Source organism: Mustelus asterias, chromosome 1 (assembly GCF_964213995.1).
Source record: "Mustelus asterias chromosome 1, sMusAst1.hap1.1, whole genome shotgun sequence".
In the NCBI taxonomy this organism is placed as follows: Eukaryota; Metazoa; Chordata; class Chondrichthyes; order Carcharhiniformes; family Triakidae; genus Mustelus; species Mustelus asterias.
Window position 1 is genome coordinate 131,626,694 of NC_135801.1, and position 14,186 is coordinate 131,640,879.

The following is a 14,186-nucleotide window of genomic DNA, read 5'->3' on the forward strand; positions in this document are numbered from 1 at the left end:
ACCTGGTGAATTCCCTGACCTTTACAATCTCCAATTACAGATCCATTTTATTCAGTAATCATATAGAAATTGGAAGGGTTAAGGTAGGATTAGGGTTAGAGACTATTATTGAGCATGAACATTAGGAAGACAATGTCTGGTAGATCATGGATATTTTTCCTCTGAATGATGCAAATGGATACTGCAGAGTGCGAGTGGCTGTAATATAATGAAAGTGGAATAAGGAAGGAGATGTTACTTCGCCCTGCTTGGGTTGGTTTTCAGATAGAAACATGTTCCTGATTGTGCTTGCAGCCATCCCATAGTTTTCAAACTTTCCCAAGGCAAATCATTTAGCCTTAAATTACTCTGGAGATTATTTCCTGATTTTACACACCTGACAACGATTCTCACTTGCTGCTTAAAGATCTTAGAAACTCAAACCTATGCTGTATATGACTTTCCTGCCATTTCACATCTTGGTCAGAAAATCATCCACCTAAATTTCCAGACTGCACTCATGGCGGTCAAAGCAGGAACACAAAGTTGGCCGTTCACTTTAACACAAAGGCAAAATACTGTGGATGCTGGAATCTGAAACAAAAACAGAAAATACTGGAGAAACTCAGCAGGTCTGACAACACCTGCGGAGAGAGAATAGAGCCAACGGTTCAGGTGGGATTTTACAGCCACGCTCACCCCAAAACCGGAAAATCCCGCCAGAGGTCATTGGATCTTTGCATGGTTGGCCCCAGCCCGCCCGCCCACTACGATTCCTGCGGTGGGCATGACGGGAGAATTCTCCCCTTCGTGTCTGGATGACCCTTTGTGAGACCCTTCGCCCTCACTTTAACAATTGTGTGCTGTGTATACAAATTATTTTACAGTTCATGCCTCTTAACATGTAATCAAAAAAAAAGCTGTCAGTATTCTATTTCTCTGATGATTTTGAATCCTAGAACCAGCTCAAGGGCCAGACCTCTGGATCGTAAATAAAAATCCAAATTTACAAAGTAGACCAGTACTCATCATGTGGAAGGTAATGACTACATGTTTTTGTAGCTTGCAAACTTAATAAGGTAAACCTGCAAGGATCTTATCATGCACTTAGTTTATCAACAAGCTTTATCTCCTTATGTCATAAACATCTATTCAAGTCTCTTGAACAATAATTAAGAAGTCAATGAGTTAGCCTCTGGAGGTAACATGAGGCAGCTGGATCTTTTTCTGATTATTCAATGGTCTTGTTGTGGGAAAAATCCACTAGTAGTCAGACTTCGAGATTCAGAAAATACGATTTATTAAACGGAGCTCCGTGGAGAAAAGCGCTATGTTCATAGAACACTCTTTCTCAATTGTATACCGGGAGCGGTTCAATTTTATACCCTTTACAAAATGGGTAGACCGGTGATTCGAAGATTATCACATTTACAAGTATTTAACATTTCATGAATGGGTACATTTCCCCATATTTACAAGAATACAAACAGGTATAGACATTTAGCATTTTATGAATGGGTCTATCAATGGCTAGTTTCGTCTTGTGCGGGTGCTAATCGGTTCCCTCGCATTCATATTTCCCGCCTTCCTCTAGCATTAATCTAAGCTCTTTGTTTAGGGGTTTCCTTATCTTAAAGATGTTTCGACCCTTGGCTTTGGCTTCCTGAGGTGTTTGTTTGCTATGAGTCACTGTCTGTACTTTGTAAGTGGTTTGTCTGTCAGGATTCTGGCTTGACGTTATTTCTGAAAAGCGGGAGCCTGTGGCTGTTTTTCTGGCTTCTTTCCCAGTTAACCCTGTGTGTGCCAGGCAGCCATTTCAGAGTGTGCTTTCTTGTGCTGCCATTTTAAAGTGTGCCCCCCTTGTATTTTCCCCTTACAGTCTCAATCCTTAATAAGATAAGATGAAGCTGGTTAAGTAAAAGTTGTTGGTTCTATAACGTCATTGAAATGTCGACTGACAATCAATGGTAACCTTTCTTGTCTGTGAGTCAGAACTCAGTGGGTTTCAATCCCACTGCAGAGACTTGAGCATGTAATCTAGGCTGTTACACTGGTGTATTACTAAGGGATGGATGGACTGCACTATTGGAAATTCCATCTTTCAGATGAGAAGTTAAACTTCTCTGGCCATTCAGGTTGGCAGAGTCCTCTGGTCCCGCCAGCAGCAAGGGGTATCTTTAATGGGAATTCGCATTGACAGCAGCAGGACCTGAAGATTCCTCTGCCAGCAAATGGTGCGCCACCTCCCGCTGCAGAGAAAATCGCTGAGGGGAGGCCAGAGAATTTCACCCTTCATCTGCCCCATCAGGTGGATGGAAAAGACCTTGGCACCATTGAAGGAGGGTGAGCCACCATCTTGAACCGTTGTAGTCCATGTGGTGCAAGTGCACCCATGATGCTGTTAGGGAGAGGGTTCCAGGATTTTGATCCAGCAACAATGAAGGAACGGTGATATAATTCCAAGTCAAGATGGTGAGTGGCCCAGAGGGGAACTTGCAGGTGGTTGTGTTCCCATGCGTCGACTGCCCTTATCTTCTGGGTGGTAGAGGTGCTATTTCTAGACACGAAACGCATCAAAGGGTATAGGGAGAGAGTGTGGTGTTGAGATGGAGAATCAGCCATGATCACACTGAATGGTACAGCAAGCTCAAGGGGCCAAATGGCCTAATCCTGCTCCTATTAGCTATGTTTCCAGGTCATGGGTTTGGAAGGTGCTGACGAAAAAGCTTTGCTGAGTTAAAGAACAAAGAAAATTACAGCACAGGAACAGGCCCTTCAGCCCTCCAACCCTGCACCGACCATGCTGCCCGACTTAACTAAAACCCCCTACCCTTCTGGGGGCCATATCCCTCTATTCCCATCCGATTCATGTATTTGTCCAGACATCCCTTAAAAGTCACTATCGTATCTGCTTCCACTACCTCCCCTGCAGTATATCCTGTAGATGGTACACACTGCTGCTACTGTACATCAGTAATAGAGGGAGTGAATATTCAAGGTGGTGGATGCAGTGTCAATTGAGTGGGCTGCTTTGTCCTGGATGGTGGCAAGCTTCTTGAGTGTTGTTGGAGCTGCACTCATCCAGGCAAGTGGAAAGTATTCCATCATATTCCTGATTTGTGCCTTGTAGATTGTGGAGAGGCTTTGGGGAGTCAGGAGGTGAATTACTCACCGCAGAATTTCCAGCCACTGACCTGCTCTTGTAGCCACAGTATTTATAAGGCTGGTCCAGTTCAGTTTCTGGACAATGATAACCCCCCCAAGATGTTGATGGAGGGGAATTCAGCGATGGTAATGCCATATCTACATTTTACCACATTTGACCACATGTACTGCTTGCTCCTATTTGAAGATTTTACAGTCACAAGGTCACAAGATACTTATCAATGAGGAATATAATTCAATAAACCTTAATATATTCTTCCAGAACAACCCTACATCCTCCATCCCATCCATCACCATCATTGCTGCATCCCGTTGAATCTTAAATGATTCCAGGCTTTTCACCTCCACCACTCTGAAAATCCAGTTGGAGTATTAATCATTCTTTGTGGGAAGAAGCTCCTCGTGCCAGCTTGAACTCCTGGTTCTTTTCTGTACTGCTGCCAGTGTTTTCATGTCTTCCCTGTGTATCAGTCAGCCTTTATAAGGCTCTATAATATTTTTAATTTTGTTTGATGCTGACTCATTCAACAGGTGTAAAAATAAAATAAAAATACACAATTTTTAAATTTAATTTTAATTCAAACATTCAGGAACTAAGCCCGTCTGATGCTAATGGAATCATTTTAGGATACCAACTGCAGATAAGAGAAAGGAAGAGTCAGACAGTGGCATGGATCAACAGTACTGACCTGAAGTACAGTCTTGTTCTTTCTGGAGAATCCTACAAAATAGCGATTACTGCCTACAACTCAGTTGGGAACTCCCCTGAGTCTACGCTGATCGTGCCCCCAGCAAATCCAGAAGGTAAGTGTAACAAATGAAAGACACAAATTGATGATTTAATTTGTGAAGAGAGTGTAAAGTTGAGCCATACAAACCAACCATTGTCAGAGTTTAATCTTCACTCTGTGCTGAAGAGGTTGACCTGTATTAGTGCTACAAGTAGGAGAATGCCCCTGGCATTGACTTGACTGTTGTCCATTCATTGCTGTTGAAATGTGTCTGAGAAATGTGGACAGGGTTGAGCTCTTCTCTGGGCCTGACTTTACCAAACCTTCACGCCCGTTTTCGGGCGTGAAATCGCGGTAAAGTTGGGCGTCGGGCCTTTAACGCGATCTACACCCGAACCTGAGCAGATCGCGGCTTTACCAACACCCGATTCGGGCGTGGGTCCGGTGCGCACCCAAATCGGGCAGCCTGGCGATTTAAATGCATTTGCATGCATTTAAATCGACTTAATGAACCGCGCGCCCAACTCTACCGCAAAATCCCACTTTACCGTCTTCTGGCTCGATCCGTGTCCGCGTTGTTACCGACCTGCAAAATAAAAGTCGCCGCTGCAGCATCCGAAGTGTGGGGTCAGAGACGGCAACGGCTCTCTGACCCAGGTCATCCTCTGGTCGGGGCTGGAGGGGGGTGGGAGGAGAGGGGGTGTGACCGACCATCCCCGGGGGGGGTGGGGGGGTGACGTATCATCCCCTGGGGGAGGATTACTCTTCCCTGCAGGAAGCGAGAGTGTTGGCTGTGGCTAGCAGTGTACCAGTGATGGTGCCAGGAGGGATCGGCTGCAGACAGGCAACGGAACCCCCCCCCGACCAGAGGATGAGACGTCACACCCCCTCTCCTCCCCCTCACAGGGGATGAGGCGTCACACCCCCTCCCTTCCCACCCCCCCCAGGGGATGATCGGTCACACCCCCTCCCCTCCCACCCTCCCCTGCCACCCCCGACCAGAGGATGAACGTCAGAGAGCCGCTCTCTCTGCTTTCTGCTTTTTTTTTCACGCCCGGACGCGCTGTCAGATTTTTTTCAAACTGCGCATGTGCAGTTCAGAGCTCCGATCGGTCCGCCAGCGCTAAGTCCCACAACGCGGATCGGGCCGGAGCCGGCAAAACGCGTATGGGCGCGCTGCAAAGAGGATTCCAGGCGCGGATCTATTTGACCCCCAGATCCGGCACTTAGACTCAAAATGGTAAAATTCTCCCCTCTGATTTCTGTCATGACAATACTTCGGGAGGTCTGATGGGAGGGCAGGGGTGGGTGGGTGGGGTAGGTGGTGGTGCTCGTACATCCACACTGGATTTATACTCCTCCCAATGCCTCAATTAAATAATTCATTATTCGCCTGCTATGATTTTGGTGGTGCTGAAATATCAGAAGGAACCTACAGGTGTTCTCTTTGGCTCTTCACTGAGGTTCAGGCCTTGATCCCAGTCTGAACCTGGATGGTGTCCCCAGAGTCACAAGCGGGCCTGTGCTGCCTGGTCTGATCAACCATCCTCTGAAGATCATAGGCTATTTGAAAGCCTAAAACATGGGAACTCCTTAATTAGGGAGGCCTTGTCATGATCCCATTTCTTTTCATGATGATGGCCTTGTAAACCCAGATAGAGGTTTCAACTTCACTACGCCATCCCAGAAGCTAGAGGACCTAGGCCGGAACCAGGCATAATCAGATCTCGCTGACTCTGACCAAAATCATAGCAGGAGAACAATGAATTATTTAATTGAGGCATTGGGAGGAACACAAATCCAGTGTGGATGTACGAGCAATTGTTTCAAATATCAACTGAGCTTTGATTAATGTCGAATAGAGTTTGCTAATGATAATGGTGTTTGTTTTGATTATAGAACTCCCACCCATACAACATGTACAAGCTGCCCCACACAATGAGCAATTGATGGTAGAATGGAAGGCTCCCAACTCATCAGTAAATAGATACACACTTGAATGGTGTGTGGCAGAGTCAGACAGTGATCAGTGCACTGGGCCTGTACACTGGAGGAACGAACCCAATTCCACAGAGAAAGCATTTGTAAATGGTGAGTGGTTATCATAACATACAAACATACAACCTAGGAACGGAAGTAGGCCATTCAGCCCATCAAGCCTGCTCCTACATTGAATAAGACCATGACTGATCTGTTTGTGTTTCAAATTCCACATTCCCACCAATAACGTCTAATTCCCTTGCCCAACAAGAATCTATCTACCTCCACATTAAAAATATTCAATGACCCCACTTTCACCACCTTCTGAGGCAGAGAGTTCTAAAGTCAGCCAACCCTCAGAGAAAAGAATTCCCATTTCTGTCCTAAAAGGATTATTCCTCAATTTAAAACTGTGTCCCTGAGTTCCCCCACAAGAAGAAAAGCTATAAAAGGCCCTAACTTCCACCCAGCTATGGAAAATGATGCCCTGCTGGAGTTACAAGAGTTTAAAGCGCACATATTTGCTTGGAAAACTTCATTGAAACCTCTGCTGACTGGAGTTGCTTGGGACCTTCAGTGAAAGAGTCCCCAAAGGCGCATTCCAGCACAGGAGAACTCAGGGAGCTAACCCCCCACCTCCGATTGCATTGGCTGCTGTGAAGCAGGTAGGTTTAAAAGACCAGTGAAATTAACAGGCCCGGGAGGAGTTAAGTGTCCAGGTAAATGGATGGAATTTGACTGGTCGATTCCGGTTGTCAGTAGGAAGGGGGGGGGGGGGGGCGGGGGTTCAGGTCCGAATGGGGAACCGAAAGGTCCTTGCAGGGGGAAGAGGGTGGGGGGGATCACGTTTGCACAGAGAGAGCTGAGAACACACAATGGGTGCAGGTTAGGTCTGCGCACGGTACGGAGTTGGGGAATGTGGAGGATGTTCCGTGCGGGGCCCAGTCTGCGTGTTTAAAATAATTACTCTGATGTTACTCTTCTAATTCTTTCAGGGTAAATATTAGTGTAAAACTGGAAGAATCCTCCGAAGTTAGTGATTTAAATCCATTGTCGCGTGGTTCCCAGCACAGCTTCACATATTTAGGATGAACTCTGAGCATTGAATTCAGCGCTCATCCATTGTTGAGCAAGAATGGGAACCTGTGTTGCAGCAGGATTTCAATGACTGTCGCTATTTAGAGAATGGTTACATCATGCTTTTTAAGTCCTCAAATTTTCCATTGAATTAATGCTGGGAGATCAAGACAGCCCATGTAGAAATTCCATCACAAACTTTTTAATTTTATCTGATGTTGATAGCACCCCCACTTTACATCTTATCCAGTGAATTGTATAAGTAGTGATTACATCCCCTAAAACATTATCTCCATTTACATCTTCCACAGAAAACATTATGCCATTCAAGCGCTATAAGGTGGCAGTTTACCCTGTGTACGGTGAAGGCCCTGGACCTCAGCTTTCAATAAAGGCATATCTACAAGAAGGCTGTAAGTAAATTCCAACTAAGTCACCCTATAACTTGTTTACGTAAATCAGGTTTTTGAAAATCTAACTGGATTAATACAAGGGCGAGTTTCAAATTATCATCAACCTGGTTTCTAACATTTCTCAACAAGCTTTGAATTCAAATGTTAAGTGTTGAGTTAACCACCATTACTGCAATGTAAACGGGGTGGCACGGTGACACAGTGGTTAGCACTGCTGCCTCACAGTGCAGGGACCCAGGTTCAATTCCGATCTTGGGTCACTGTCTGTGCAGAGTTTGCACATTCTTCCCGTGTCTGCGTGGGTTTCCTCTGGGTGCTCTGGTTTCCTCCCACAGTCCAAAGATGAGGTTGATTGACCATGCTAAATTGCCCCTTAGTGTCAGGGGGATTAACAGGGTAAACATGTGGGGTGACAGGAATAGGGCCTGGGTGGGATTATGGTCGGTACAGACTCGGTGGGCCGAATGGCTTCCTTCTGCACTGTAGGGATTCTATGATAAACTACAGCTCTGGAAAGTCACGATTCTTGCCTGTCAGTTGTTTCAATACAATGCCTTCACACATTGGGATTGTCACAGTTACAACCAGACAGATGCTACAGCTGTTTTTGTGAACGGTACCTCCGGCTACCAAAATGTAAAAGGAATATGATGCACTGCCCTGATTTTGTAATGCTAGCCTTTTCTGAAACTGCATCCTTTTACAGCTCCAGCGCATGGCCCTTTTGTTCATTTAAAGGAAGCAGGAAAAATGGAAGCTGAGTTGGAATGGGATGAAATTCCGGTGGATAAACAGCGTGGGTTCATCACAAATTATACCATCTTTTATGAGCGTGCTGGTGAAAATGAATCATGTGAGCTGAAAAGATCTTTACTTTCCCTGGTGGAATAAAATGTCCGCACAACGATAGGGCCAGAGGTTGCACGCAGAGGCCATCAGTCCCATGGAGGCTGTGTAGACTGGGGGAGACTTGGAGCTGGAGGCTTCATGCACTTGTTGTGTGTTTGGGGGGGGGGGGGGGGGGGGGGGAGGAGGAGGGGGAGGGGGGGGGGCACTGACATGAAAGACTACACATGCACTCAAACCAGAGGTACTTTCTGTCCGATTTGATTCAATTGGTTTTCCATTTCCTGGATGTTAATTCATTGTTGTTCAAGCCAGCAAGGGCGCCTCCATGTTGAGGTGGACTCCGGCCTGCTTCAGCAACACCCACCTCTCCCGGTGAGGCTGCCAGGATTCCCGAACTGCAGGCCTCTGGTTGGGCCTGCAGCATCAAGAGCTCACCCACAGTCCTGTGATTGTGAAGGTGGCCGATTAGGAAGCTGCCTCCATGAAAGATTGCACTGCTCTTGGAGTCGGCATGTGCCGACTTGTGACCCCCATTTGGTCCCAATGTCAGGGTCCCAAAGCACACTGTAAAATCCTGCCCATCTCGGCAAATGCTGCCTGACTTGCTGAGTATTTCCAGCAGCTTCCATTTTTATTCCAGATTGTAGTAATTCACTGCATAAATTATTTTTCCTTAAATTGCACTTAATTATTTTGCCACTGTGGGCTCTGATTACTGACCCTGCTGCCACTGGAAACAGCTTCTGATTATTTACTCAAATCACAATATTTAAGATTTGAACACCTTTATCCAACTGTCGGTCGCCTTCAATAATAATGAAGTAGAAAAATAGAAAATGCTGGAAAAATCAGCAGGTTTGGCAGCATCTGCGGAGAGAAAAACACAGTTAATGTTTGGAGTCCAATGATCCTTCTACAGAAGAAGGCCCTCAACATTCTATGCTTTAAGAAGAACAACCCCAGCTTCTCCAGTCTCTCTATGTGACTGAAGCTTTTCATTCTGGTAATACTCAAGTGAAGCTTCTTTACACTCTCCCCAAGATCTTAATATTCATCCTAAAGTGCGGTACCCATATTGGCCACAATATCCCTTCTTACCACTCCGTTCCCCAATGATGGGGAGGCCATGGTCTAATGGTATTATCACTGGACTTATCTGGAGGCTCAAGTTTTTGCTCTGGGGACCTGGGTTCAAATCCCACCAAGGCAAATGGTGAATTCTGAATTCAATAATGAAACAATCTGGAATTAGAAATCTAAATGTGACTATGAAGCCATTATCAATTGTTGTAAAAGTTCATCTGGTTCACTAATGTCCATTAGTGAAGGAAATCTATCGTCCTTACCTGGTCTGGTCTACATGTGACTCCAGACCCACAGCAATGTGGTTGACTCTTAAAATGTCCTCTGAAATGGCCGAGCAAGCCACTCAGTTCAAGGGCAATTCAGGATGAGCAATGAAAGCTGGTGCAGCCAGTGATGCCCAGATCCAATGAATAACAAAACCACTTTTGATAAAAGTTTAGCATAAAATTTGCATGGATTTTAGCAAGCTCCCTGAATGTTTAGCAAGCTCCCTGAATGTTTAGCAAGCTCCTTGAATGTTTAGCAAGCTCCCTGAATGTTTAGCAAGCTCCCTGAATGTTTAGCAAGCACCCCAAATGTGTTAGGCAGGTTCCTTTACTGTTCTTTTTCTTTCATTCATCCTGAGCCGAATTGTAATGTCCTTATCATCCCCAGCTGAGATCAGCTTAGCCCAGAACCACAAACATCACTGAATTGTGTGACTCAGGTACTTACTAACACTTTGGAGGAATGTTCCAGATTTGGGTCTTTTCAGGTTCAGTGGTGTCGGTCAGCAGTAAACAATCTGAGCATCTTGATTTTATGGAAGTTGACGCTCACTGTAATATATCAACTTTTACCAGATCGTAACCCAGCAATGAAACAATAGAATCCCCATGTGACATGAACCACACAATCATGTCTTTTGCACTATAATTCTTCAATCTCTCCAAAGGTGGATTGAGAAAATGTGGTGAGAGGAGGCTTGCAAAAATCAATAAAATGTCTAACATTATAGGAAGGTGAATGTAGGGAAAGTGATGTTACAGTCAGGACACTATCTTTGAAATGTAACACAAAATAAAGAACACACCATGCTTCCCCAGTGAAGTTGTCTTCCTGGATTTAAAAAAATTAACTTCGAAATGCTCTTCGGCATTTGTAACCTCTTTTCAGGCCCTGTATTTTCCTACATTTCTATACGGGAACATCAGAACTTAAGAACATGAGAAAGAGAAGTACAAGGAAACCTTATAACCTGTCAGACTTTAATATGATCATGGCTGATTATTGGTCTGAACCCCCTACCTGCTCCCCATATCCCTCGATTCCCTGAGAAACTAGAGATCTGTCTGCCTCAGCCTCATATAGTCAATGATGGAGTATCCATCACCGAGAAGGACAAGGGAAGATGCATGGGAACACCATCACCTGGAGGTTCCCCTCCAAGCCACTCACCCTTCTGACTTGGAAGTATATTGCCGTTCCTTCATTGTTGCTGGGTCAAAATCCTGGAGCTCCCTCCCGAGCAGCGCTGTGGGTGCACCCACACCACATGGACTGCAACGGTTCAAGAAGACAGATCACCACCCATTTTTTTTTTTAATGCATTCGTGAGGCATGGGCGTCACTGTCTGGCCAGCATTTATTGCCCATCCCTAGTTGCCCGAGGACAGTTGGGAGTCATCACATTGCTGTGGCTCTGGAGTCACATGTCGGCCAGACCAGGTAAAGATGGCAGATTTCCTTCCCTAAAGGACATTAGTGAACTAGATGGGTTTTTCCGACAATCGGCATTGGTTTCATGGTCATCAGTAGATTTTTAATTCCAGATGTTTTTTGTTGAATTCAAATTCCAACATCTACCATGGCATGATTCGAACCTGAGTCTCCAGAACATTAGCTGAGTTTCTGAATTAATACCACTTGGCCATCACCTCCCCCAAGGGCAATTAGGGATGAGCAATAAATGTTGGCCGAGCCAGCGATACCCACATCCTGCGAAAAATGCATTTTTAAAAATCGACAACCCTTTGGGGTAGAGAATTCCAAAGATTCACAACCTCTTGAGTGAAGCAATTTCCCCTCAGATCATTCCTAAATGATCATCCTGATGTTGTGCCCCTGTGTCTAGATTCCCCTTTCTGTCTCTACCCACTCAAGCCCAGTCACAAGCTATTATGAATCAAATTGATAAAGATAGCCTGGAAGATGAGTTTATAGAAGTATTTAGATGAGCACTTGAAACGCCATAGCTTCCAAGGCTATGGACCAAGTGTTGAAGAATAGATAGGTGCTTTATGGCTGGCACAGACACGATGGGTCAAAGAGCCTCTTTCTGTAAACCTCTATCGTTTTATGTTTCAATTAGATCAGCACTCATTTTTCTATATGGGTTGATTCCATGAATAGGCACAGAGCAATTGGTGCATATAGAATAAACCCTTTATGATAAAACAATCAATGAACAATAGAAAAACTATTTATTGGAAGTGTTCACGGGAAAGATCTAATGATGTAGGAACTGTACAGTAGTTTTTACACGAGTGTTTGCACTCTTTTATGCAATCCTTTTGCAGATGTGACTGTTGGCCCAGCAAGTCGAAAATACACTCTGCTTAACTTAAGAAGCAATACCTTGTACTGGGTAAATGTCATGGCTTCTACCGCAAAAGGAGGCACAAATGGTACAGCCATCACTTTCAAAACATTAATCTTCAGTAAGTTCTGAACACTACCAGATCATATTATTTACTCTCTTAGTTCAGTTGTAAGGCAATAATGTTTATTCTGTTCATTAACAAATCGAAAATATGTCTTTCATGCAACAATCCAAATTATACTATAAAGGACTGAACGTAAGGGTAGCACTGTAGCACAGTAGTTAGCACCGCTGCCTCACAGTGTCAGGGACCCAGGTTCAATTCTGGCCTTGGGTGACTGTCTGTGTGGAGTCTGCACGTTCACCCCGTGTCTGAGTGGGTTTCCGCCCAGGTGCTCAGGTTTCCTCCCACAGTCCAAAGATATGTGAGTCAGGTGGATTGACCATGCTAAATTGCCCCTCAGTTTCTGGGGACCAGCAGGGTTTATATGTGGGGTTACGGGGATAGGGTCTGGGTGGGATTGTTGTTGGTGAAAGTTTGATGGGCCAAATGGCCGCCTTCTGCACTGAATGGATTCTATGATAAGGATTTAAGAAATTATAAACAATAATGTTACTGGACAAATATTCTAGATTTCTGGACGAATGCTCTGGAGACATGAGTTCAAGTTCCATAACAGCAGGTGGGGGAATTTATATTCAATCAATGAATAAATCTGGAATAAAATTATTTAATTAATAATGAAACTACTGAATTGTTGTAAGAGAAGGAAATCTGCCATTCTTACCTGGTGTGGACTACATGTGACTCCAGACACACACCAATATCATTGACTCTTAACTGTCCTCTGAAATGGCCTGGTAAGCCTCTCACATTATCACAGAACACTACAGTGCAGAAGAGGCCCTTCGGCCCATCGAGTCTGCACCGACGCATGAAATGCCCTGACCTGCCCACCTAATCCCACTTGCCAGTAATTGGCCCCTCTCAGTTGTAAGCGGGCTCACCACCACTGCTCAAGGGCAATTAAGGATGGGTAATAAATTATGGCCTTTCCAGCGATGCCCACATCTCAAGAACGAATGTATTAAAAAAATTGGGATTTCAAAATTCAAAAAATGATTTCAAATAAACCTGTTGGACTATAACCTGGTGTTCTATGACCTCTCACAAAAAAAAATGGAAAGAAGAAAAGAATATTTGTCTCATCAACCCATTCCCTCCATAAGCTCTGCACAGTTCATCCTGTCATAAACTTCATCCGCTTAACTCAATTCCCAGGGAGGAACCATTTCCAAGTGTTACCTCTGTGAACAAGGGAGGATGACATTTCAATGTTATTCCAGGGTTTCCAAGGCTCTTCTTCTGGACAGGCTGCACAATCCCTGCAGAAATCCATCTCCATAACCTCAATATAAACCCAATTTTTGCAACACACTTCTGTAACCTGCCACCTACAAGCTGTGTTCAACATGAATCTATCATGGTTCTAAAATCCATGCTTTGCGTGCTGAGTTTTGCAGAGCCAATTATGCAATCCAGCATTATTACCATAATTTAATCTTTCTCTGTTTTTGAATATAATAATCTAATCCTTACATTTTGTATTTTTCAGCAAAGTGGGAAACGGCTGCCATCATATTATCCACCTTCCTTATTTTCTTGTCAATTGCTGTTGCGATGTTGTTTGTGTACATTAAGAACAAGTAAGTACCACTGAAATTTCAAGTGAATTTTCATTCAAGTCATTGAATGCAATTACTCTCATGGACGAGACATAGCCATGTTTTCCAAATCACACTGCACAATCGATTGAACACAAGCAGCTATAGTTCACTTTAAAAAAAATACAGTTTTAAAAATCTGTAAATTAGGATTTAGAAACATGCAAGATGTATCTAGATTTTTTGCCATATAAGAGCAACAGTAGCTAATTCAATTAAACGGCATTATGTTTCATTCAAGGAATACTATCAAAATTCATGTTTATATTTAGCTGCTACTTTTCAAATCTTGCTCCCTAGGATTAGAAACAAATCTTGTCAGACTGTCCCAGATCCAGCAGACACTAATCCTCATGTAAATTCACTGAAGTACCAAACCCAGGTAAGGTTTCTCACTGCAAGGTTTTTAAATGGAAACTCAGTAACATACTTGAAGCCCTTTTTAGATCTTAATGTTAGTTTGTTTTAGTTTTAAGTGTTTGTGGTCGCGGCTTCATCATATCAATAAATTCCTTCAAAATTCTAGCTCCGTCTCTCCCAGAACAGTGTTCCTCCAACTTTGGTTCCTCTTGCACCCCACTCCCTTCACCCCATCATTGG

At 44.2% G+C, this 14,186-nt stretch overlaps 1 protein-coding gene across 1 annotated transcript in view; it reads left to right on the forward strand.

The window, feature by feature from the left end:
• Window positions 1-14,186, forward strand: part of LOC144499883 (interleukin-6 receptor subunit beta-like) — a 50,157-nt gene that overhangs the window by 33,832 nt on the left and 2,139 nt on the right. The window contains exons 7-14 of the mRNA XM_078222553.1: window positions 939-1,018; window positions 3,735-3,948; window positions 5,775-5,966; window positions 7,244-7,345; window positions 8,052-8,198; window positions 11,839-11,979; window positions 13,478-13,568; window positions 13,887-13,968. Of these exons, the coding sequence (XP_078078679.1) occupies window positions 939-1,018; window positions 3,735-3,948; window positions 5,775-5,966; window positions 7,244-7,345; window positions 8,052-8,198; window positions 11,839-11,979; window positions 13,478-13,568; window positions 13,887-13,968 (1,049 nt within the window). The remainder of the gene's footprint in view (window positions 1-938; window positions 1,019-3,734; window positions 3,949-5,774; window positions 5,967-7,243; window positions 7,346-8,051; window positions 8,199-11,838; window positions 11,980-13,477; window positions 13,569-13,886; window positions 13,969-14,186) is intronic.